Genomic DNA, 23,194 nt, shown 5'->3' on the forward strand with positions numbered 1-23,194 from the left:
ACAGGAAGACTGCGTTCTGTCCTGCAGCAGTGTAAGAGTGTTTAGTTTTGTTAGTGTGTGGGATACACAGTGTGATATCAAATACTGGGAGAGCCAGGCCTTTGAGCACAGATCTGTTGTGCCTGTACCCCCAGTAATATCTCTGCATCTGAAAGGTGAAGGTGACTCTGACCAACAGCCATGGCAGGTTGCAGAGGGGTCAGGCTTTGCACACCCTGGATAATCGGAATCCCATTTAAAGTTATCCATGCAGTGTTGCAGCTGTTTCCAGAACCAGCAGTGGTTGTGGGGGGGGACAGACTGGACATCTGTTTAATGACAGGTGTTTGGTAGAGCTGGCTCCACAGTCCATGTGAATCGGGAGTGTGTGTGGGACGGTCAGAGCCAGTCTCAAATGTCCTTTTGGGACTAATGTTGGATTGTCCAATCGTTTTTATTTTAGTTATGTAAAATATAAACAATGTAAAGTTCATTATTTTCAGGGGAGGGAAAGTGAAGATTGGTTCTGCTTGTGCTCACTGGATGATGCTTAGTAAACCTACCGTGAAGATGTAGGTTTATAGAGTTGAGTGAGTTTTATTTTCTCGTGTTTTCCCCAAAATGTGCACAGGAGCTGACCCTTGCTCAAGGGTCTGTCTGCTTCCTTCAGTAGAGTCTCTCATCCCTCCCCATCCCTGCTGGCAGCAAAGCTGCTGCTGTCCCTGCAGTCCCAGGACAGGGTGGGCAGGGACGGTGGCAGCCCTGTCCTCTGTTTGCACAAGCATTGATGCTTCAGGTGGGTGTGGTACAGCAGCCACACATGGGGGAAAGTGAACCTGAGGATCTGCCCTCTTTTAATCAGTCTGCTTGCTGACATTTTCTCCTTTACGTCTTGCAGGGAAGTCTTCAGGTGAGAACTTGTGATTTTAGAAGCAGCAGCCATAGAAGGCAAACTGCAAAATATAAAATCTATGGTAAACCTGGCTCTGTTCTTTCTGAAGCAGGCAGGCAATGGAATGATGTTCTCCAGACTTGTTTTACCTCTTTCTTCTCCTGACCATAAGTTCTCTGAGACGGGACCTGTTCCCTGAACACATTGCTCACCTCAGTGGGGCCCACACAGAGTGAATTTTGGCATAGCCACACAATACAACCTGGGAGCATCTCTCCTCTGGTCTTCTGTTGAGTTGTGTTTTGGGAATGATTGGGTTTTTAATTTTTTTTAATGAGGGTGCATCCTTAAAAGCCTGCCCTCCCTGCCTGCTAATTTATCCACCTCAGATGTTACTAGATAAAGTTTGTGCTGTGACTTGTTAGTGTAATAAATAGCTCCAGAAGAGTGAGCCTGGAATAAGCTTAGTCTCTCCCTGGTTCTAGCAGGAATGCTCAGCTTACAGAAACATGAGGAATTGTTTGCACACAGTCATTGAGATCCAGGAAAAGAACAGATAATAACAAGAAGAGATAATTTGCTGTTATGGTTCATTCACATCTGCTTGGCTTGGCAGTTTTTATTTTACTAATGGGAGAAGTCAGTTAATCATGCTGGGTATTGGAATACATAAACAATAATTCTGGATTAACCTGAGTTGCCTCAAATTCCCTGAGCCAATCTTTGCTCATCCTCTATGGATTGGTACAGTTTTAGTTGTCTTCATTACTCCTAGTGTTTCCTTTTCTGAAAGAGTATCTTTTTATCTGAGAGTGGCTTTTAGATGTATGAGATCCACCAAAGGCTTTTCAAATGAGGAAGGACATGTTTTCAGTGAGTGCTTGTGATGGAGCCCGAGGTTGCAGGGGACCCTTCCAGGTCAGCCAGAGGGACACCTGGCTCTCTGCAGTCAGGCTATTTCCTGGTGGTGCCTTTCTTTAACTTCATTAAAGTCCATTATAGCTTGAAGACATTTTTGCTTTTCAGTTACTTTGTTCCAAGACACTCTCTGACTCTCCAGCAGTTGCAGAAAGTGACTTTCAGCTTTCCATTAGAAGCTTTCCATTAGAAGAGTTAGATAATATTTGCCTTTGGCACTCGGACTTTTTCCCAGAGATGTAAAAATTGCATTAAAGAGATGAAAAATCCACCCTAATGTTGTAGAACTCATCTCTTGAAGTCTGGCAAATAAATGTGGGACAATTAACCTTTGCTTTAGTGACAGCTGAGCTTCCTGAAATGGGATAATTGCTGAAGTTCTGTTAATGTGAAGCTGGCTTATTGCCTTTCTGCAGGGAAAGAAGGGCTGGAAACAGAGCAGTGGAGCATTTTCTGCCTGGGAGGAATTTCTGCTTGGTTTTTTGCCTAAGAAAATGTATTTTGCATTCTTTGTGGAGAGGCCTTCTTAGCAGCTGAAATCATTCCCCTTTAGATGCCATTGCTTCCTGCAGAAGTGGGGAAAGTAGGTGGTTTTATTGTATGTCAGCCTAAAAAAAAAAACCAAAACAAAACAAAAAAAACAACTAAAAATATTCCTCTTAGAATAGGTATTCTGCCCTTCAGCCATGCTTGCATTTCCTAACTGGAATTGTGCAGTTCAGCATTGAACTGGAGTGATAAATAAGGCTGTTTAAGGGCCAGGGTATCTCCCAGTGGCTGGTTCTGTTGCTGAGGGGTATTGCCCCAGACACCTTTTGGGTGGATGCCAGGTTTGTGATTTTGCTGGAGCTTGCAGGTCTTCAAAGCCAGTGCAAATGCTGGAACAGCAGCACTTCAGCTGGACCTGGACAGGCTGTGTGGAGCTGCCTGGGCTGCTGGAAATGGATCCTGGCTTTCCCCTTGAGCGTGTGGTTTTAATCATCTTCCCTGCCTGCTGCAAACTGCTTCTGCCTGCAGTGTGTTGAAGCTCCTGGCAAATGATGGAAAGCACTCATGAATAAACTAATCAAGTACTTTCTTCAGAATCCCCCCCAACTGTCCCTGCCACAGCCCTGCCCAGCCAGCCCAGAGCTGCAGAAAGCATTGAACCTCCTGAGTGAGAAATAATTTCCTGAGAAGCTCCCTGGGCAGGAGAATTGCAGCCTAAGCCCTCCTCCTTGGGCAGAGACAGCTCACTGCTCTGCTGCTAAAATTCCTCAGCTATTTCAGTGCCTGAGACTGAAGCCTTGCTGCTGGAAGGGCATGCAAGGTGTCATGAAGGAAGGATTCCTGCTCTTTATTCTCCTGGTTAACCACTGGAGCTCTCCCAGCTTGGGGAGTCCTAGAGGTGCAGCAATGCTCTGTAGCATTCACGTTCTCTGAAAAAATCCCTTCTTTCAGCATTTTTCTCCTGGGAAACTGAGAAGCCTCAGAGAAAAGGAAAACAATTCTTATCTCATTTGCTTCTCCTGTGTTGTGCTCGTGTGGAATGTGTTTAGAGATTGTTCACCCACAGGTGATTGTTCCATTGGGTTCTGCTGTGAGCTGTTTTCACTCTTTGGCCAATTGGGGCCAAGCTGTGTCAGGACTCTGGAGAGAGTCACGAGTTTCATTATTATCTTTTTAGCATTCAGTAAGTATCCTTTCTGTGTTCTTTAGTATAGTATAGTATTTTTTAATATATGATAGTATTATAAAGTAATAAATTAGCCTTCTGAGAACATGGAGTCAGATGCATCATTCCTGCCTTTGTTGGGACATTCCCAGCAAATACAATAATGCTCCTTTCTCAGACAATCACCAGGCATATTCCCTTATTGCTAACCAGGCAGAGAAGAAGGAAGGATCCCATTCTGTAGTCCTATCAAGGCAGGATTCTCAGTATTCCAGTGCCTGCTTGGCGCTCCAGCAATGGCTGTGTCATGGCTTGGGAGTGTAGCAGAGTGGCAGTGTGGGGATGATGGATCTCTGTCCCTGTGGAAGTTTGTGACAGGCAGTGGGAAGTGCAGTGTTCCAGCTGTTTGCAGGACTCAAGAGATAAGAAAACACCTAGGACTCCTAGCTGGGGCTCTTTGCTCACTGTATGAGATTGTTGCTGGAAAAGGGCTTTTTACAGGAGTGTGTAGTGCCAGGATAAGGGGGAAAGGCTCCAAACTGACAGAGCTTAGGGTTAGGTTTGATATTAGGAAATATTCTTCCTGGTGAGTGTGGTGAGGCCGTGGTGCAGGCTGTCCAGGGCAGCTGTGGCTGCCCCATCCCTGGAAGTGTTCAGGGCAAGGTTGCATGGAGCTTGGAGCAAGCTGGTGTAGTGGAAGGTGTCCCTGCCCATGGCAGGGGTAGAACAAGATGAACTTTAGGATCCCTTCTAACCTAAAAATCCTGTTTCTAGGCAGTGAAACAAAGAGGGAAATAAATAGCCCAAAGCAACTGCCCTGCCCTGGTGCCACATTAACCCTTAGAGGCTCTTTGTGCACACTCTCCTACCATTCCTTTGGGCTGAGCCACTGCCTGGCCCTTGTCTGCTGGGTGCAGTATCTGTACTTAAATGGGAGCTGGAAGTGCACTGTAGTGGAGCAAACTGTTAACAACACAGGCAGACTTGGTAGTGGAGCCAGCCCCAGGAGGGGATGCTGTAATTCCAGGCTTTCCTCTTACACCACCTCCCTAGGATATTATTTTCTCCCTGGTGCCTGACAGATAAATGCACAGAAATGTCTTGCATCAGCAGTGCTGTCAGACTCATTGCTGTGCAATGCTGACTTGGGCTGTGGGGATGGGTAGGCACAAAGATGAGTGGTTGGATGAAAAGAAACTATAAAATTCCTGGAGCTTCACATAGGGAGGGCTGGCCTGTAATTCCTGGCTGTCTATTTTTCCCCTTACCTTAAAAGCCAGTTCTGCCATTCTCAGATGACATGGTATTTATTCAATCAGATAAAGCTGCTGATGGCCAGATTGCACATGGAGGTAAGTTGTATTTACAGCTAAACCTGACCACAAGCCAGTTCTCCACCTTTCACCAGCTGCTGAACACTGGCCCTGGCTGCAGCTGGGACACAGCCCCAGTATGTGATGGACACTTTTACCCCCTTGCATTATTTCAGGTGGTCTGCAGTAGCTGGATCCTCATCCTGTGCCTTTGCCAGAAGCACCCTCTGTAAATCAAGTATTATTGTACAGTGATTTTCAATGCTAGAAGAGCTAAACTGTGTATGATGGGAAATCACAGCTCCTGCCTCTCAGCTTGGGTGGAAATAGGATCCTTTAGTGGTGGGTGAGTATGGGGAGGGGGAAATAAACCCAGCCATTCATCCCCAAGGAAAGGATGGTTGCTCCAGTTTACCAGCTGGATAGAGCCTGCAGGCACAGCTCTAACCAGAACAGGCCACACTTGTCCAGTAAAGGGGATTACCAAGTTCTTGTTGGCATCACCCAGTAGCAGAGTGGAATAAGCTGATGTGCTGCACACAAAAAGCACTTGAAGGTCCTCAGAGTGTGGAGCAAGTGTCCTGTGTGTGCTCTTTTCCCTCAACCCCTTCCTTCCTCTTCCCAGAGGTGAGCAGCAGGAGTCTCAGGGCTCTGCTGGGGCCCAGCAGGGGACAGGGGAGCTCTGCAGAGAGGTCTTGTCCATGTGCTGGGCACTTTGTGTTCCCACCTCCAGCCTCTGCTCAGCAGCCCTGTCTTGTGGAAACAATTTGAAGATCAATTTAAATGGGTAAATTAGGATGTTAAACAGAAAAGGACAGTGTTATCTCTGGATTTCTGCGTGGGAATATGATCAAGCAGGTGCCTCAGCCATTGTTGACCCCTTGAATGTGTGTGACATGGTTGGGGACAGTCCCTGATGGCCTGGAAGGCACAGAGAATGTTATTTTTCTCTTCTTCCTGAGCAGTACTGGAGTGTACTGCAAGCAGAGCAATGCCCACAGGCCATAGGGTGAGGGCAGCTCCCAAGAGATTCTTGCTTAGAGCAAGAAACTGCTGTGGGATGAGCAGGGCCGTGAGGAGCAGAGAGCAGACACAGGCTGGAGGGGGTGTCACTCTCAGCAGCCAGCCTGAGATCTGTCCTGCTGCTCATCTGGTAAATAGTTTAAATGATATGTTAGCTCTGTTGAAGGCAGTGTCAGGAAGGATTAGCATCGTTGTCTTTTCAGCCCTGGGATACTGGTCTGCATGCCATTTTGTCATTTTGATGGGATTAGCACAGTAAAGTGTGATGTCAATGATACTACAATTAGCAGGGAAGGTGTGTGGATGTCTCTCCATGACTGCATGGTGCTGCTCTGACTCACCAGTAGATACAGACCTGCTGAATAGCCTCAGATATCCTTGGCTTCATTTTGTTGTGAAGGTCAAGCCCAAGACTGTCTCTTGAAACTGCTGGGGGTGTTTCACTGGGGAAGGGACAAGTCAGCAAGATAATCGTTGATTAAAGGCATGAAAAAGGGGGCAGAGAGTTTCAGTCTGGAGCTGAATGTTCCAGGAGCTCCAAGGTGTGTGGCTCAGAGGCTGCTCAACAGAAGCTGAAGAGGAAGGGCTACCACAAGCTTGTTTAAACTTAACCATAAGTGTTTTTACCTGAGGTGGAGAAACTTGGAGTGTTGACACTGGTCAAAATAATCTCCAGAACAAAAGATCTAGTATCACTGTGTCAATATTGTTTCCATTTTTTGGAACTTCCAGAATGAGCTCTTTTTAGCTGCTTTATGCTTGTTTTTTTGCTTTGTTGTTTTTCCCAAAACAACTACAAAAGCATTAACACTTTATATTTGGTAAAATCCCATTCTCTTGGGCATGAATAATCTCAGCAGTAGTTTGGGTAAGGTAACTGTTAAAGGCTTCTCAGAAAAGTTTTGTGAGTTTTATTATTTTTGAGTGAAACTTGTCAACTCCAGAAGCCATGACATGTCTGAACTGAGGCTGGTGGCAGCCTTGTTAATTCTGTGCTGTCTCAGGCTTTAGCAGAGAGAGGGGTTGCCCTCCCCACTTTGCCCCTCCCTCACTCCAGACCCTGGGCATGCTGGAGATGTGGCTGTGACTGACCAGGGCCAGGCTGAGACATGCAAACAAGTTCCCTGGAGAGAAATTCATGACTTGGAGTGGCACTGCTGCCAGCACTGGGCTGGGGTGTTCTGGGTTGAAATCCTCTGGTCTCCATGCCACAGGAGCCACCCATGCTCAGCTGCTGCTCACACCTGGCTTGCAGACAGTGGGATCCAAGGCAGGCATGGCTCTGAGCTCCCACGAGTTACGCCATGCCATTACTCACCTCCTTGGCTGCCTTCTATCCTCTGCCAAGGTGACACCTCTGATTTATTGAAGGGTCTGATAGAATCAAACATTCTGTTCTGATGAGTCCGTTTCCTCCACAGGTATTGTAAATATTTTTCCCAACGTCTGGGAGGAATGATGCATCTGACTCCATGTTCTCAGAAGACTAATTTATTACTTTATTACTCTATATTATATTAAAGAATACTAAACTATACTAAAGAATACAGAAAGGATACTTACTGAATGCTAAAAGATAATAATGAAAACTCGTGACTCTCTCCAGAGTCCTGACACAGCTTGGCCCTGATTGGCCAAAGAGTGAAAACAGCTCACAGCAGAACCCAATGGAACAATCACCTGTGGGTGAACAATCTCCAAACACATTCCACACGAGCACAACACAGGAGAAGCAAATGAGATAAGAATTGTTTCCCTTTTCTCTGAGGCCTCTCACTGCCTCTAAGCTTCCCAGGAGAAAACCCTGGGTGAAGGAATCATGCTCAGAGAACGTGAATGCCACACAGGCACAACCTGCTGACTGGCTTCCTCAAAGCATTATTTATTTTAGCAGCATTAGCTGAACAAATCTGCATGTCTGAGACAGGAGAACTCTCTGGACTCTCCATCCATCAGAGTTTTTGCATGCCTGCCAGAAGATGGGGAGTTCAGCAAGAGGCTCAGGCACTGGCATGCAAGTGTGACACCTGATCCTGGCTTGGGGCTGCCCTGCCAGCTGGGCTGGGGGAGCCCAGGCTCTGGAGAGCAGATGTGTCTGCCTTGGCTTGGGGAGAACGTGGTGCTGGATGGCAGGGGGTGTTCTACAGAGAGGAGGGCAGAATAATTAAAGCTCCAGAGTGAAAATAGCATACACTGCTCTGGAAGGAGGGAATCATGTGGCTGTTCAGGGGAGTCTTGGACCTGATCTGTGCTTAGACTTCTCTGGGGCTTTTGGCTGGGAGCATGACCTGCACTCTTACTGCACAGTTTTAGTGTTACATAAATAATGTGTGTATCAGGTCAGAAGGGGTAGTTTTCAGCTTTCTCAAATAAATAATAATGATGAGGACATACCTGAGTGGTTCTTTGTGCGGGTGGAAGAGTGGGTCCCTGCAGTATATGCTACACTGATGGAGGGAGCTCATTGGGTTTTTAAGGCTTACATGAGACTCTGTCAGGGTCATATGGCTTGGTAAAGGAACTATCTGACTCAACATCTGGAATTAAAACTCAATAAAAATAAAATTGAGGGGGCACACCAGCAATGGTAAGTTCCTATGAATGACATTAAGATTAATTGCACATATATGGAGTTCAACTTGCAGCTAAAGAAAAGTATTAGAATGGCATTAAATCATTGCATTAATATTAAGAGGCTAAATTTGTATAAAATCAATCAAAACAGGGACCAGCATTTAACTGTGAGTGTTAGGTGAAGAATTCACTGTGACTGTTCAAATCAGTAACTTGCCAAGTACCTAATACTGCAATTGAATTGTCTTTTTACTCCTGGGCACAATGTAGAACCAGAAAGTTTTCTTACGATCCTTTTCCTGCTGGCAAATATTTTACTTTGTCCTGTAGCAAAGAGAGCAACATCCCCAAAGATTTTCTTCCATAAGCAGCAGTGCTTTGAATCCCTAGTGGAGAAATTCCAGAGAACTAACTCAAGCTGTGTGCTGCAGCCTCCCAGGATTTGAGGTAGGACCCAGACTTCAGAGCTGTGCTGTTTAGTCCATAAAGGTGCAGTTATTTTTAGTCTAGGAAAACTCTTTTTTTCCTTTACATAAGCAATTTTTTGGAATTTAGACTTGGTAAACCTAACATTCCTACCCTGACATACACAAACCCAGAGATTTCTGCATTCAGCTCTCACTGTTTTCTGTAGGAAAATAATACTCTGTTGGTACCTTTTAATGTTCATTTTAGTATTAAGAAAATGAATAACTGCTAGTCATTCGGGATGAAGCTGCAAATTTAAAATTAAACTTATTTTTAAGCTTTCTTCCTGGAATTTAGGCGTTAGCAGAGATAGGCTAGAAAGGTTTAGAGCATTTACTGATTTACTTGAAGTATGAACCCTAAGAACAACCCTCCTCCTCTTCTCTGTTCCTTTTCTCAGCCCAAGTGTCTAAGTGGGAGTGTTTAGAGCAGAGGCAGCTGCTGCTCAGTGCCAGCGCTCTCAGAGCAATGATCAAGGCACAGCTCCCAAGGTTCCTGACTTGCCCTCCTTGAGTCTCCTCAGTAAACTGCAAACTTTAAGAACTTTAGGTGTAAATTCAGGAGAAAAAGGTGTGATTTATTCTTATTTTACCATGGTGGGGGAAGAAACCTGTGCTGGAGGATGCCTGGCAGTGAGCTGAGCCCCACTCCCATGCAGTTTGTCAGCACTGTTGCTGTAGGAAGTGAAGATAAAAGTGGAACACCTCTATTTTGAGCAGTTTCTACATCCTGGGAGCAAGCTGAGGAGCAGTGAATGCTTTCCTGGCTCAGCTGTGCTCTTGCTGTCATTGTATTGCCCAGTATTGCCCAGAACTGTTGGAAAACCTGTCAGTGCAGGTCAGGGTTCTTCAGGCAAGGCAGGTATGAGCTGTGCCTGCAGGGCTTAAACTCCTCTGTGGCCTCACAGGTAACTTGGTGTAATTAGTTGACACCTTGAAATATGTTTTCATTATATTTACTCTGATACCTTCCAGGCAGGCAGTCCCAAGATTACTTTGCAGTTATTGGAAAGACAACTTAAGTGCTGGGAGAACATGGTGTGAGAACTATTCAATATTGTTTCCATTTTTTTTGGAACTTCCAGAAAGAGCTCTTTTTAGCTGCTTTATGCTTGGTTGTTGTTGTTTTTCCCAAAACAACTACAAAAGCATTAACATTTTATATTTGGTAAAATATGTTAATGTTTTTATAACAATTAGATAGAACTCAGTCTGAGAACTGTCTGCTGATTTCATCAGATCTAAACCAGAAAATACAGATGTCTGTCCCCCTCTTTAAATACCTGTCCCAGCTTCAGTCCCCTGGTGTCAGTGGAAGTGTGGCAGCAGCTCTCTGACCAACACACAACTTTCCCAGGCATCGTGCTGGGAAAAGGCTGTGAGAAGATCAGAGAAAAGAATGAGAAACAATTCTTATTGTCACTTGCTGCACCTGTTGTTGTGAATACGTGGAATGTGTTACAGAGATTTATGTACCAAAAGGTGGTTTCTTAATTAATCAATAGTGCTAGTGTTTTAATTAAAGGACCAATCAAGTCCAGCTGTATCATAAAAACAGTCATAAAGAGTTTTTATGGACAGTCCAGCTGTGTATAAAACCAATGGGTTTCTTAACAAAAACAGAGATTGATCAGCTTTCTGTGAATCAGAGTCTATAATAATTATTATCTGGCCAGGGGCCTGTTACTACACAGTGCTGCCATCTCTAATCCTCTTACCTAAACCTCTCTAAACACCTTATCTAAACCTCTTCTCTCTGAGCATCTTCTCTAAACCCTTCTCTCTGGCCATCTTCTCTCTGGCAGGTGGGTGGCACGAAGACAGGCGTGGTGCGCTACGTGGGAGAGACGGACTTTGCCAAAGGAGAGTGGTGTGGAGTGGAGCTGGATGAGCCCCTGGGCAAGAACGATGGGGCAGTTGCTGGCACAAGGTACTGGGTGCTCTGAACCCCTGCACACCTCCTGGGGTGCCTGGGGGGAAAATGCCATCAGACCCAGGAGGAGAGTTGATGGGATTTTTCCTTGAGTTAGGTCTTACGAGCTCTGAGAGGAACCCATCAGACTTGAGATGGCTTAGCTACTTGGACTGGTATAAAATTAGTGGGATGGCTTCTGAGATGGTGCTGGAAACAGAAAAGTTTTAATAAAAGGTGAAATAACATAGCTCTGAGCTAGGGGCAAGGGGTTCTTGCTCTTGCTAAAAACGCTCTACAAAAGTGATTATTTATGTTGTTCTCTTCTTTTTCTAGTGAATTACTTAGGGGGGACTTTTTGGCTTCTGTCTAATTAGGTAGCCTTAGGTTTGAAGTGAAGTCTCAAAGGTCTTATGAGGTGTCTTTTTACCAAACTGAGAGAAACTTCTGGGCTTTTTTCATTTTTTTAAAGAGACAAAGGGTAAATTGGTCACTCTATCAACATTCCTACAGAGAGTTAGGGCTGTGCTGGGTTGGACATTGTGGGCTGGGAGTAAGAGTCTAATTTTGAGTCTTTTAGGTTTTTGGATAGCCTTGCAGGGAGATCAATACAAACCTCATCACTGGGCCATTTTAAAGCAGGATCAGATAACTTCTGTGAAGGAGGAACCTGAATGGCTTTAGGAAACAGGAGAAAGTAGGGAGAGAAGATAACTTACAGTGGGATTTAATTTTTGCTAGAAACTGATTCTGTTGATTGTATTTGCTCTGCTGTCTACCACACATTCCTGTCATAAACTTTCTTCTTGTGCTATGTTACCCTGTTAGAGCTACAAAAGACAAAGATTTTACTTTCTTTTCTCCTCAGCCTAATGTTTTATTCTGTTCCTTTCTGGGAACAAATTTCCAGAGTACTGAAAGAACAGTTGGTGGTTGTTTTCTGTCCTTGTACTAATTTTGTAGTGGGTTAGGTGTCTGCTGATTGATCTTACCACCTCTGACTCCCTAGGCCCCTCCACTCTTTTCTTTTCCAAAAAAGACCTTGTTGGTACCTATAAAACTAGCAGGGACATCTCACAGGCTTGCTGGGAACTCTTTCTGTTCTTGTGGAATTTAGTTAATGGAATGACCCAGGCCTTGGATCTTGAGCTTGGTGGTGTTCAAATCTAAATTGTAAAGCAGCTCTGACCGTGCTTCAAATACAGGGGCAACTGATTCCTTGTCCTACACAAGTTCCTTAAGTGGGAAATACTGTTGGTTTCTTGGAGCTTCTGAATGCAGACTGGCTTTAGAGGGTGAGATTTATCTTTCACAGAATTTACTAGGTTGGAAAAGACCTTTGATATCATCAAGTCCCACCTATAACTTTGAAACTGAGGAGCTAAGAGTTCCTGCCTTGTTAGATCTCATGTTCTCTAATAAAGGTTTCTTGCGTTGGGTCAGCTTTTTTTTGTCCAGCAGCCATGTGCTTTCATTTAAATGAAGAGAAAAGCTGTCTTGTTCAATGTCAGGGCAAGAAAGCAGTAAATGATTGGCAGCAGATGGCTGAGTTTCAGCCTGTTCTCAAAATAAAGGAACCAGGATGGCAGAGAATAAATCATGGAGTGAATGCAAGTCTCTGCTTTCTTTATCATACAGTTCAAACTATCTGGAAGATTAATTTTCATGGTGTTCAGAAAGTATTTATTGCCTCTGTGCATGTGGAAGGTGTGAAAGGCAGATGTGAGTGTAGTGCTGTCTGCCTCTCATCCTCGTACCTCTGTTGCTGTGGTTTGGAAGTGGTTTGGAAATCCAGCTTTTGGAAATCATCTGTCTTCTGAAACTTCTGCATCTTGGCTGAGGCTGTTCTGGTGTGTGCCCTGCCTGCAGAGGCTTCTCCTTTGCTTCACACTGTTCAGAGCAAGGCTGCAGCATTGTCCGTGTCTGTCCTTTCGAGCCTTCATCCAGCCGTTGATTTTCTTGTAGCAAGTGCCCATTTAGCAGCAGGGGTTTGGAGAAGCTAGCACAGTCAAACCAGCTCCCTTGGGGCATGCAGGCACCCCTGAGTCAGCCTGCCCTGTGTGCTGTGGCACCATGCACTTCTTGAGGCTGTGCTGATCTTGTCCTGCCAGAGGCTGCCCAGGGCTGCAGGCTGTGCTTTGGTGATGGTTGCTGTCCAGTGAGCATTGGCCAGCCAGCCCAGCACTGCCTGCTGCAGCTGCAGAAGGAGGGGGAAGCCACAACTGGAGCTCAGGGCACTGAAGCTGGTGGAGGCAGCAGAGGTAGCAAGGAGCCTTTGGTGACATTGTCCACCTTTGCTGCCATAGGCAGCTCCACTTGAGTTGGTGGTGAACTGGCTGAAATTTGGGGTGGCTTGTTGGATTATGTCTTTTTCTGACCCAGAGATGGGGTAACTGAGAGGGGTTTAAAAAACTTTTGTTCTGTTTTCAGTCTCATGAGAAGGGTGAGACAATACAGATGTTATAATTGATGCTATTATAATTGGAAGCCAACTATTTCTTAATTACAATACATTATGTTTCTTGGCCTATCAGCTTTTGCCACACCATGCTGTAAATGCCTAAAACTAATAATCTAAAATTACCCCTCGTGAGTCTTACTGCAGTGCATCTTTCATAGTTCTGTTTCTCTAAAGTATCCAGTCTTGTTTGTAAGGCCATCCTTTGGAACTTGTTTCTAGTTCCATTTCTCTCTCAGCAATGTCTGTCCTATCCCATGGCATTTCTAAGCCAGCATTTCTTATCTCAAGGTTTGCTCACAGGTGCACACTGTGTGAGCTTTGTCAGGCTTAGAATTCTCTACAAATCCATTTCCCACAGTGGGTCACTGATTTTCCTGCAGGTTCAGGTGTGGATATGCATCCAGGGAAGGCCCTGGGGCTGGGCTTTCCCAGCAGCTGTGGCTCCTCAGTGGAGGCTGCCTGCAGGCTGGGGATCAGGAGCAGTGGCCCAGGGGACAGGGTGTCACTGTGGGGAGCCTCTCTGTGCATCAGATGGTGCTGATTTGCACTGAGCTTTGCTGCATCTGCTTTCCTGGCTGCACAGGAGACTGCAGAGGGGCTGGTGTGCTTGGGTTTGGTGTCAGTTCCACAAAGCCAAGCAAGTTCCATGGACTCATCTCTAGCAATTTAAATGTTACCTGCTTAATTGACTGTTCTCCCTTCTCTCTCTGCTCCAGTTGGAGTCCTTGCTCACTAAACTGCCCAGACCTTTTACTTTTGCATTGTTTGTCAGCCTTGGACACTGAAGGTTTTTCCATCTATTTCAACATTTCCTGTGCTGTTTTCCACCTGCAGTTTGCATTGCCATCACTTTTCTGCCCTGTTTCCTCTCTGTAATGTGAGCACTGAGTTCCTCCACACTCAGTGAGAGCAGCTCTTGGTTTTCATGTATTTTTTTTTTCTGCCAAGTGGTTTGGACCCAATTCCTGCTTCTGAATTATAAAAGTTAATTGCAACTACTTTCAATCTGGACTGAAAGAAAATGGGCAGACATAGTGATGCAAGTTTAAACTTGCTAAAAGCTGTCAGAGGCTTTTAAGGGAATTAACATTTGGGATTGTTGTGCAGCCACGGTACCAGGCCGTGCTTACAGCAGGCAGAGCTGTGGAAGGGGCTGTTGGTCTGCCTGTGCCTACTAGAATTCGGGAGAATGATGCTGAGCAGGGCTTTGGCAGGTTTGCAAGAGGTCAGCCTGTGGTGTGGCTGTTTTTTAAAACCCAAGGGCCTGTGTTGGCAGGAAGTCGAGGAGGCTGAGAGATCTGGGGTTGTAGAGGGGTTGTTTAAAGTTTGTTATAGAAAAAACATGGATCTGAGCTGATGTTTAAAATTTAATTTTATTCTCATCTGGCTGGAGATGAGGCTGTTCCCTGGGCTCCCGAGCACACAGGGGTCTGCCTGTGACACAGCTGTATGGCTGCCAGCTCTTAAAAATAAAAGGGAGTTGGGGAAACAGCTGCTCACATCTGGAGAGAGAAAACTTGTGCTAGTAAAACTGGATTTGTGTAATTTAGTCATCAGAACCTGCTTTTTTATATTAACATAGGACAGATTGTTTTATGAGCCTGTATTTAGCCCTGTTCTTGCTGGGAGGCCTGTGAAAAGGCTCTTAGAGGAGCTTTTTGTGTTGGCTGCTCCCCTGGAGCTAGGGGACACCATGTGGAGGTGATCTGGTTTTTCTTGCTGCAGTGCAGCTGGCCAGCAGCAAATGAACCTTGGCTCATGCTGCTCAGCCAAGGCCCTGAAGGAGTTTCCAGGGTTTGACACTGACTTGTGGCTCATTTTTATTCTGGAAGAGGGCTCTGGAGAGACAGAATCATTGGGCTCAGTGCAGTTGTGGAAGAGACCATGCACTGTAATTAGCTGGTCCTCCCTTTTCCATGCTTTCATCTCTCCAAGTTTGATGGCATAGGAAACAGTTTCTCTGCCACCCAAAGGAGGTGGCACAAGCTGGAGTTTGCTGTAATTATATTTTTAGCCTCAAAGGCTTGAGCTGCTGTTTTCTCCTGTTTTGGGAGAAAAGATTTTTATCCCGTGGAATGTTTATACAGAACTGTGTGATTCAGATCTTTTTATTTGACAGAGTCACAGGGTGGGTCAGGTTGAAAGGGACCACAGTTGGTCACCTAGTTCAACCTTCCTGCTCAGGAAGGGTTATCTCAGAGCACATGGCATAATACTGTGTCCAGAAGGTTCTGGAATATTCCCACACCTTCTCTGGGCAGCCTGTTCAGACCTTGGTCACGTGCAGGGAAGAAGTTCTTCCTCATTTTTAGCTGGAATTTCCTGCCCATGGCCTCTTGTCTCATTGCTGAGCTCACAGAGTAGAGCCTTGCCCATCTTCTGACATCTCCTGCAGACACACTTCCCTACATCCCTATCCTCAAAGCAGGGTAAAGAGCACACCCAAGTTTTGGGAAGGTTGGTTGTGAGGAAGGAGTGCTTGTGCTGTGGCTGTGCTTATGTTCTGGGATATGTGCTCCCCAGGCTACCAGCTGTGTCTTTCCTGGCATCCTATCAAAGTGCACAGCAGCTGCTGCTTGGCCATTACCCTGCTAAAGCACCACGAAGGCAAACAAGGAGATTGCCAGTGCTACAAGTAGGAAAGGAGAATGATCCAAGTACTTGTACACACTTGTTTAGCCTGGAGAAAAGGAGACTCAGGGGTGACCTCATCACTCTACAGCACCTGAAGGCTGGCTATGCTCAGGTGGGGTTGGTCTCTTTCTCCAGGCAGCACTGACAGAACCAGAGCACACAGCCTCAGGCTGCACCAAGGGAAATACAGGTTGGATATTAGGAAAAAGTTTTTCACAGAAAGGGTGATAAAGTTCTGGAATGGCCTGCCCAGGGAGGTGGTGGAGTCACCATCCCTGGATGTGTTTAACAAAGCCTGGATGTGGCACTGGGTGCCAGGGTTTAGTTGAGCTGTTGGGGCTGAGTTGGACTCGATGATCTTGAAGGTCTCTTCCAGCCTGGTGATTCTGTGAATTCTGTGAAACAATGCCACAGCAAAGCACCCAGACATGAGCTGTGGGTTTTGTACTGCTTGGCAGTGCCATTCTGCAAGGTTTGGGTGAGATGGCTGCTCTGCCACTTCTCACTTGGTGCATCTCCTGTTTTCCAGGTATTTTCAGTGCCCACCCAAGTTTGGCCTCTTTGCTCCTATCCACAAGGTGATCCGGATTGGGTTCCCATCAACCAGCCCTGCCAAGGCCAAGAAGAGCAAGAGGATGGCCATGGGGGTGTCAGCCCTGACCCACAGCCCCAGCAGCTCCTCCATCAGCTCCGTCAGCTCCGTGGCCTCCTCGGTCGGGGGCAGGCCCAGCCGCAGTGGGCTGGTGAGTAGCTCCTGCGTGGTCTCTGCTCCTCAGTCTACCTTTGTACCCAACTTCACAAAGCAGGAGGGTTGGGGTTTTCTTCCAGTGCAGCTGCTCCTTCCCCATTCACGAGGTGAGGGGAATGGAGTGTGGGACTGTCACCCACCTCACAAACAGCCTCCCTCCAGGTAATGGACACCAAGCAGCTGTGCCCATTGAAGAGCCTGCAATTTGCAGTGGGATGAATCTCAGTTCTGCTGTCAAGAGCAGGTTTATAAGGGATCCCTGCAGAAAAAGGACATTCTTTTCCAGTCTCACATGGTCACGTTGCTCCACAGACCAGCTGTGCAAAGCTCCTGCTGTGGCTGTCTCACTGTGGAGGGTGACAATGTCCTGGATCACATGCCTGGCATTTTGGCAGGTGCTCAAGCAGGCAGAAAGCAGAGCAGGCAGTGATCCCATTAAAAGTTCTGGCTCTGCTGTGGTGCTGCTGCAAAACACCTACAGCCCTCTTGGCTGGGGACAAGGGCACAGTGTCATTCCTGGGAGTGGATCAAATAACCCATACTGGTCTCCAGTTGAGATCAGCCTACCCAGCTGGGCTCACTCTTCGGGATTTCATCAGTGCAGGCCATCAGTAAAATGTATCCAAGAAAGCAGATGACAGAATGCATGCTAATTTTCCCTGACCCAGTTCCCACCCCACGTTGTGTCCTTTGGGAAGTGTTGTGTTCACTGCAGTACTGAAGAGCAGTTGAGCTTGTGAGCATTGTCCAGATGTTTCTCAGACTTCACCTGCCCTGTAGGGCCCAGAGCTGGAGCTGCAGCTCTCTTCAGCTGAATAAATGATCATTGGGTGAGCAGCGTCCCAGATTTAACAGGGGACTTCAGCTGTTGTGGGCTGGAAAGGACACAGCTTTACCCCATGTCTTTTGGACTCTCTCCCAGCTGACAGAGACCTCGTCCCGCTATGCCCGGAAGATCTCTGGTACCACAGCCCTGCAGGAGGCCCTGAAGGAGAAGCAGCAGCACATTGAGCAGCTGCTGGCAGAGCGGGACCTGGAGCGGGCAGAGGTGGCCAAAGCCACCAGCCACATCTGTGAGGTGGAGAAGGAGATTGCCATCATGAAGGCCCAGCACGAGCAGGTAGGAGGAGATGGGGCTTTTTATCACTAGCTGTCAAATGTCTGAATGTCTGATATCCCCTGAAAGTGTCAGATCAGAGCCTTACCACGGTGTGTGAAACTGGGGCTCTGAATTTCTGCCTTTTCTGTGGTGAGTTAAGCTGAGGCTCTTTCTCCACCCTCCCAGTGTCACATGTGCTGTCTCTGTGCTGAGCCAGGAGCAGGAAAGCGCTGTGCCAGACCAGAGGCTGTAGATAGTTTGTGTCTGGTGGATCAATACATTTCAATGCTGAAATGCAAGTGGAGGACGAATTTATTCCCCTCAGCCACTGAATCTGGCTGTGGCTGGGACTGCATTGCAGTGATTTTATGGTGCTGAGAACAGCAGCCCAGTTCATATACCACTGCTTTCCCACAGAGGGGATGCTTTTATAACGTTAATAAGGGCAGGAAATCTGGAAGGAAAACAGGCTGATCATCTTAGGTTGGTGTTTGTTTGTTTGTTTGTTGCACAAGCATTTGTACAGAGGGTATTTTATGTATTAAATTGCTTAAAGAGAGTTGTGTCTGTGCTATTTGTCAGTATGTGGTTCTTCATTGTCTGCTGTTGTCCTAAATTGTTTACTCATGCTTTTAAAGCCAAGTGAGCTACCTGAGAGCAGGGATGGTGCTGTATGTTTGAGTGGTGGGTCACACCTGCCTGTCAGAAATGCAGGAGAAATTGGGAAATCAACTGCAAGCTGACATTCTTCTTGTGTATTGTGTTTTCCAGTAATTATCAGTAACAAATGAATCAACAGAAGTCTGAAATACCTCTTTTGCTTCATGACTGGGGCTGAATTCTGGTAACCTCTGACCAGATTGTCAGAACTTTTCAGGCTTCAAGTTCTTAACCCTAACCAGAGCTGGAGTCTCCAAAAGGGTCAGGTCAGAGAGGCACTGAAGCATGGATCACTTACAGCTGCTGGAGACAGAGCAGTGTTTGTTGTCTTGATCCCTACATCCTGAACACTTTGGAAAATGTGCTCTTACCACAGCATCCTCTGAAACAGATCATCAAAATTTTGTTCCCTACTTCTGACCCTTTCTTGAACAGTTTTGTGCTGCTTCAGATGAGGCTGACTTTTGTGTCTTGGGCTCTTTTTCTGCTCCAGTATGTCACGGAGGCAGAAGGAAACCTCCAGCGAGCACGAGCCTTGGTGGATGGGATGCAGAAGGAGAAGATTGAGCTGCTGAACCAGCTGGAAGAGGAGAAGAGGTAAAGCAGGAGTGGAGGGGTGTGAGGAGGTGAAGTCATGTGTGGACAGTGTGAAGCCTTGGGGTGGTTTTGATTTAAAGATACAGTGTGAAATAAAAACTGAGTCATAAACAGGCATGTGCACCTCGGGCCATCACAGACCCTCCTGGATTTGCTGCAGTCCCCTTCCTCCCCTCCACTTGTGATGGGCTGATCCTGAGGATGTTCTTTGTGAGGAAGGGAAGCCAGCATGGAGTGCAGCCTTACTGCAGTGTGATTCACATGCCAGAGGCCCCCATGCATGCATTAGCTCCTGTGCATACGTTTCCTCTCGGGATCAGAGTGCAGATCTGCATGTCATTCTTGGAGTCCAGGTGCTCCATGTGTATAATTAAACTCTTCAGTGGGAATAGAAAAAACATTTCTGTGTATTAAATAGCTGAAAACAGTGTTGATTTCAATTATTGATGCCCCTCCTGAGGATGAAATGTTCTTTCATGCATAAGTCTCCCCATACTCCTGACTTTCTCAGCTTCAGGAGGCCTTTTAACCCAAGACAGCTGAGTTTTCCTCTAAATATCAACAGATGCCTCCCTCCTCTAATTAGAGGAGGTTTAGACAAGGAAGCTTGTTTATTGAGTTAGTTATGTACACTCACAGCTATTTTTATCTGTAACAGAATCATAGTCTTTACATCTGGCTACCAACTAAACATACTCAGCCTTTTGCTTTTTAATCAGTAAAGAGAAAAAGAGGGGTGAGTCTAGCAGAAAATGGAATTATTTTCTACTGTTACTGGCTTCTGTCTTCCAAAAGAGAAGAGTTTCCTTGGCATGTCTGTGTTAACGTGTGTGGTTTTATTGCATTTCTGCATGACTGGCCTGTAGAATCTGTGGGGAAGGCTCTTCTCTCTGCCAGGGTAGCTCACAGTTCCCCACCCTCTGCCAAGGAGGCAGAGGATCCCATTCCCTTGGGATATTTTGTATGGACCCTGTGCATTTGGCACAGGAATTGCCCAGTGCTTGGATAACAAGGTTTAAATAATCCAGTGAAACCTTGTTGTGCTTTGCTTGTTTTCAGGATCCTGTGTCAGAGGAATGATCCTGTGTGTCTGAGGGGATGTACCTTGCAAAAAGGCCACATTTGCGTGTGGAAAGCTGCTTGTACCTGTCCTGCTCCACGGGGCTTGCTGCTCAGTTTCTGCTGAGCTTTTGTATGCAGAGGTGGTCTGTATCCCTCTCAGACCTTGATTCTGCAGGCCACGATGTGATTTTTTATCATTGGGTGGGTGGTTTTAGAACACTAAAAGCTTATCAGTAGTTTTTGGGCAGCTTTTCTATTCTCTCCATTGATGGTTGTGCTGATCCATAGAACTTGGTTAACAGTGGAAAGGCTGATGTGCCATGGCTGCTTAGCCAGAGGGTGCTGAGCTGAGGGTTCCTGATTGCTCTGTGTGTCCCTTTCCCTCCCCAGGAAAGTGGAGGACCTGCAGTTCCGTGTGGAGGAAGAATCCATTACAAAAGGGGATCTGGAGGTAATTCCTTATGATCTTGCCAAAATGTGGGATCCAGAGTTGCATGTGGGGCCTCACTTGAGTGACTTCTGCCACCTTTTGCTCCCCTCTAACAATACTTTACTGATGGCTTTGGACCTGCTGTGAGCTGTGAGGATTGTTCTTTGGTGTGATCACACTTGGGGCTGCCTGGAGTTCATCTGTCACTCTGAGTTGCTCAGCCACGTTAAAATCTGTGTCTGAATGTGTTGAACATACATTTTTCCACCCTAGAAATGAACGGACAGTTCAGTTCCTGTCCCTGTGCTGTCCTGCTCTCGGCAGCTCATGGGCACATGGAGTCTCCTGACTGGATGCTATTTAATTCCAGCCAAAAAGCTGGAATATCTGTGTGTATCCAGGTATCCCCCTGTGGAGTGCACTGCCTGGGAGTGTGGGTCTGACACGAGGATTGACCCCCTGCCCCTGCGAGGGGCTGTTGTTCAATGCTGTGCAGTGAACTTTGTGCAGGCTGGGAGGGATGTTGGGATGAAGTGATGTTGGCCCTTGAGTGGGAGGCTTTTCCATGGGGAAAAAGGAACAGAACATCTTTCAGTGGAAGCAAGGCTCTGCTCTCCAAATGTAAATCAAGGGAGTTTTCTGTCTCTTTAGCTGGAGTGCCAGGTTAGTAACTGCCAGAAATGTCAAGGGCCCTGCTCCTGTGCTTCACTGTCACTCGTAGCAATGAAAGCCCAGGAAAATGGAAAAACTAGGAAATGGATATGTTGCTGTGGCTGTGATCCTGTTGGCATAAACCCCTCTTCTTCATCTAGGAGCTGAAGGAGATGTTTGACAGGGTGTAAATTTGCAGTGCACTGATAGCAGACCTTTGTGGGAGCACAGCAGTGCAGTTTCTGCCTGTTGTGTGAGAGCAAAATCAGATTTCTGTTCATCCCTGAGCTGACAGCTTTCCCACAGTGCTCTAGAGAAGGGTGCTTGGTGCATGCATCATTCCCTTTGAGAGCAGTGAACTGTCCCTTTGTAAGCTCCAAGTGTTTAAGCCTGGCTGAGTAATTATGGCAATGGGACCAGGGTTGGTATATTTGGATATATATTTTTATAAAGCCTCCATGCTTAGCAGGATGATAAGCTGATATAGATAAGGGCTCTCATTCTCAGTTTGGGACTCACAGTCTTGGATTTGTTTTTCCTTTGGACTGGGAAGGAATTGTTTTGCAATGGGGATATGGCCAAGCTTTCAGCAGGACATTATGGTCCTGTCCTCACTTCCATGCTTGTCTGTACAAAAGAATAAATAATTCAGGAATGCTTGATTTCCTCTGACCCAGGGAACTGGCGTGCTCTCCGTGAGTCCAGCATCAGTCCCAGCTCAGGCATTGGCAGAGGGCTTGGCTGGGGCCAGATTTTACAACTTGTCTGCCTAATTTGCATGTTCAGACTGAATAATTGACCCACTAGAGTTAATTCTCACCTTCCTGCTTTTTTGTGGAGACAGTTAAGCTTTCCAGAAGCAAGTAATTACTGAAAGAAAAAATGTCTTGGTGGCCTGAAGATAGAGATCAAGGTTTTGGACCTGTGATAGAGCAGCTGTGGATTTAGCCTTGAAATGTAGTTATGATTTCAACCCAGTTTTAATCCTGGTTGGCAGCTGATGCTGTAGGGATTTGGGAGATGAAAAACAAATACAGGAAAAGCTTTCAAGAGCTTTGAAAGTTGAAAAGCTAATGCAGGAAAAACTTTCAGGAAATACTTTTTGTGGTGGAAAACCATGGTTTACAGGAAGTATTATCCTCATCAAGGAACTCTCTCATGCTCATCTCCTGGATCCTGCAGCAGGCCTTTAAATGCCAGTGGGAAGTCAGTTTATAATTTGTGAACAGTAATTTAAGGCTAATAGCTACAAATAAATCTGAAATTCATATCTGGGCTTCCTCAAAGTGCAAGAAAACTTTGGATGTGAGGTTCTGACTCATACTGGCTAGTACTAGCAAACCAATTTACATCAAATAATACAGGATTGAATGTAAAGCTAAGATTTAAGGACTGTAAAACAGTTAATCTAATTTTTTCCACAGTTTTTTGTTTGGTTTGCCCCCCTCTACTTTCATATGTTTTTCCAGAGTTTGAAAATACCAGGATTAATAGATACTGAGCAAGAATAGCAGGTGGGACTGAGGGCTTGGCTGGGCACTTGTGTTAACCTCAGGAGCCTGGAGAGAATCTCTTTGAGAAGTCCAGAGATGAGTTTCATAATAGGTCAGCAAATGCCTGCTGTGCTGCCGCCAGTTAATTAATTGGTATCAACAGAATATTTATTATTTTTAGTAAAATCAATCCTGGTGCTCCCTCTTGAGATGTGAATCTTTGGGCTTTACAGGGAGCAAAATTAATTTTATTTAATGCATTAAATGCCTCTCTCTTTTTTTTTTTTTAATTAAGATGCAATAATCCTACCTTTGCACTTAAGTTATATAATTTGGGGTTTTGATGGTATTTGGGCACTTGAATCCACATCTTTTCCTCCCCTCCTTCAGGGGTTAAATAAGGCACATAAAATACAGAGATATCTGAATATAAATGGCAGTTATTTCACCATCTATGAATACATGTACAATGACATTTTGCAAGCATAAAACAGATTTTTTTTTTAAACTTCTGTTTCTGTAATTTGTGCACAACTCTCCAAGCCTTGCTTTATTGTAGGGAAGGGTAGAAAATCCTTAAAACTGGCTCCAATAGAAAGAGGGGGGAAGCAAATAATTATATGGAAA

General features: G+C 45.9%; 1 protein-coding gene across 3 annotated transcripts in view; it reads left to right on the top strand.

Annotated features, from left to right (window-relative positions):
• Positions 1-23,194, top strand: part of CLIP2 (CAP-Gly domain containing linker protein 2) — a 95,192-nt gene that overhangs the window by 52,478 nt on the left and 19,520 nt on the right. For all 3 annotated transcript variants that reach the window (XM_038157909.1, XM_038157907.1, XM_038157910.1), the window contains exons 4-8: positions 10,626-10,750; positions 16,357-16,570; positions 17,498-17,695; positions 18,828-18,931; positions 20,384-20,444. In XM_038157909.1, the coding sequence (XP_038013837.1) occupies positions 10,626-10,750; positions 16,357-16,570; positions 17,498-17,695; positions 18,828-18,931; positions 20,384-20,444 (702 nt within the window). The remainder of the gene's footprint in view (positions 1-10,625; positions 10,751-16,356; positions 16,571-17,497; positions 17,696-18,827; positions 18,932-20,383; positions 20,445-23,194) is intronic.

This window comes from Motacilla alba, chromosome 19, assembly GCF_015832195.1.
Source record: "Motacilla alba alba isolate MOTALB_02 chromosome 19, Motacilla_alba_V1.0_pri, whole genome shotgun sequence".
Taxonomy (NCBI): Eukaryota; Metazoa; Chordata; class Aves; order Passeriformes; family Motacillidae; genus Motacilla; species Motacilla alba.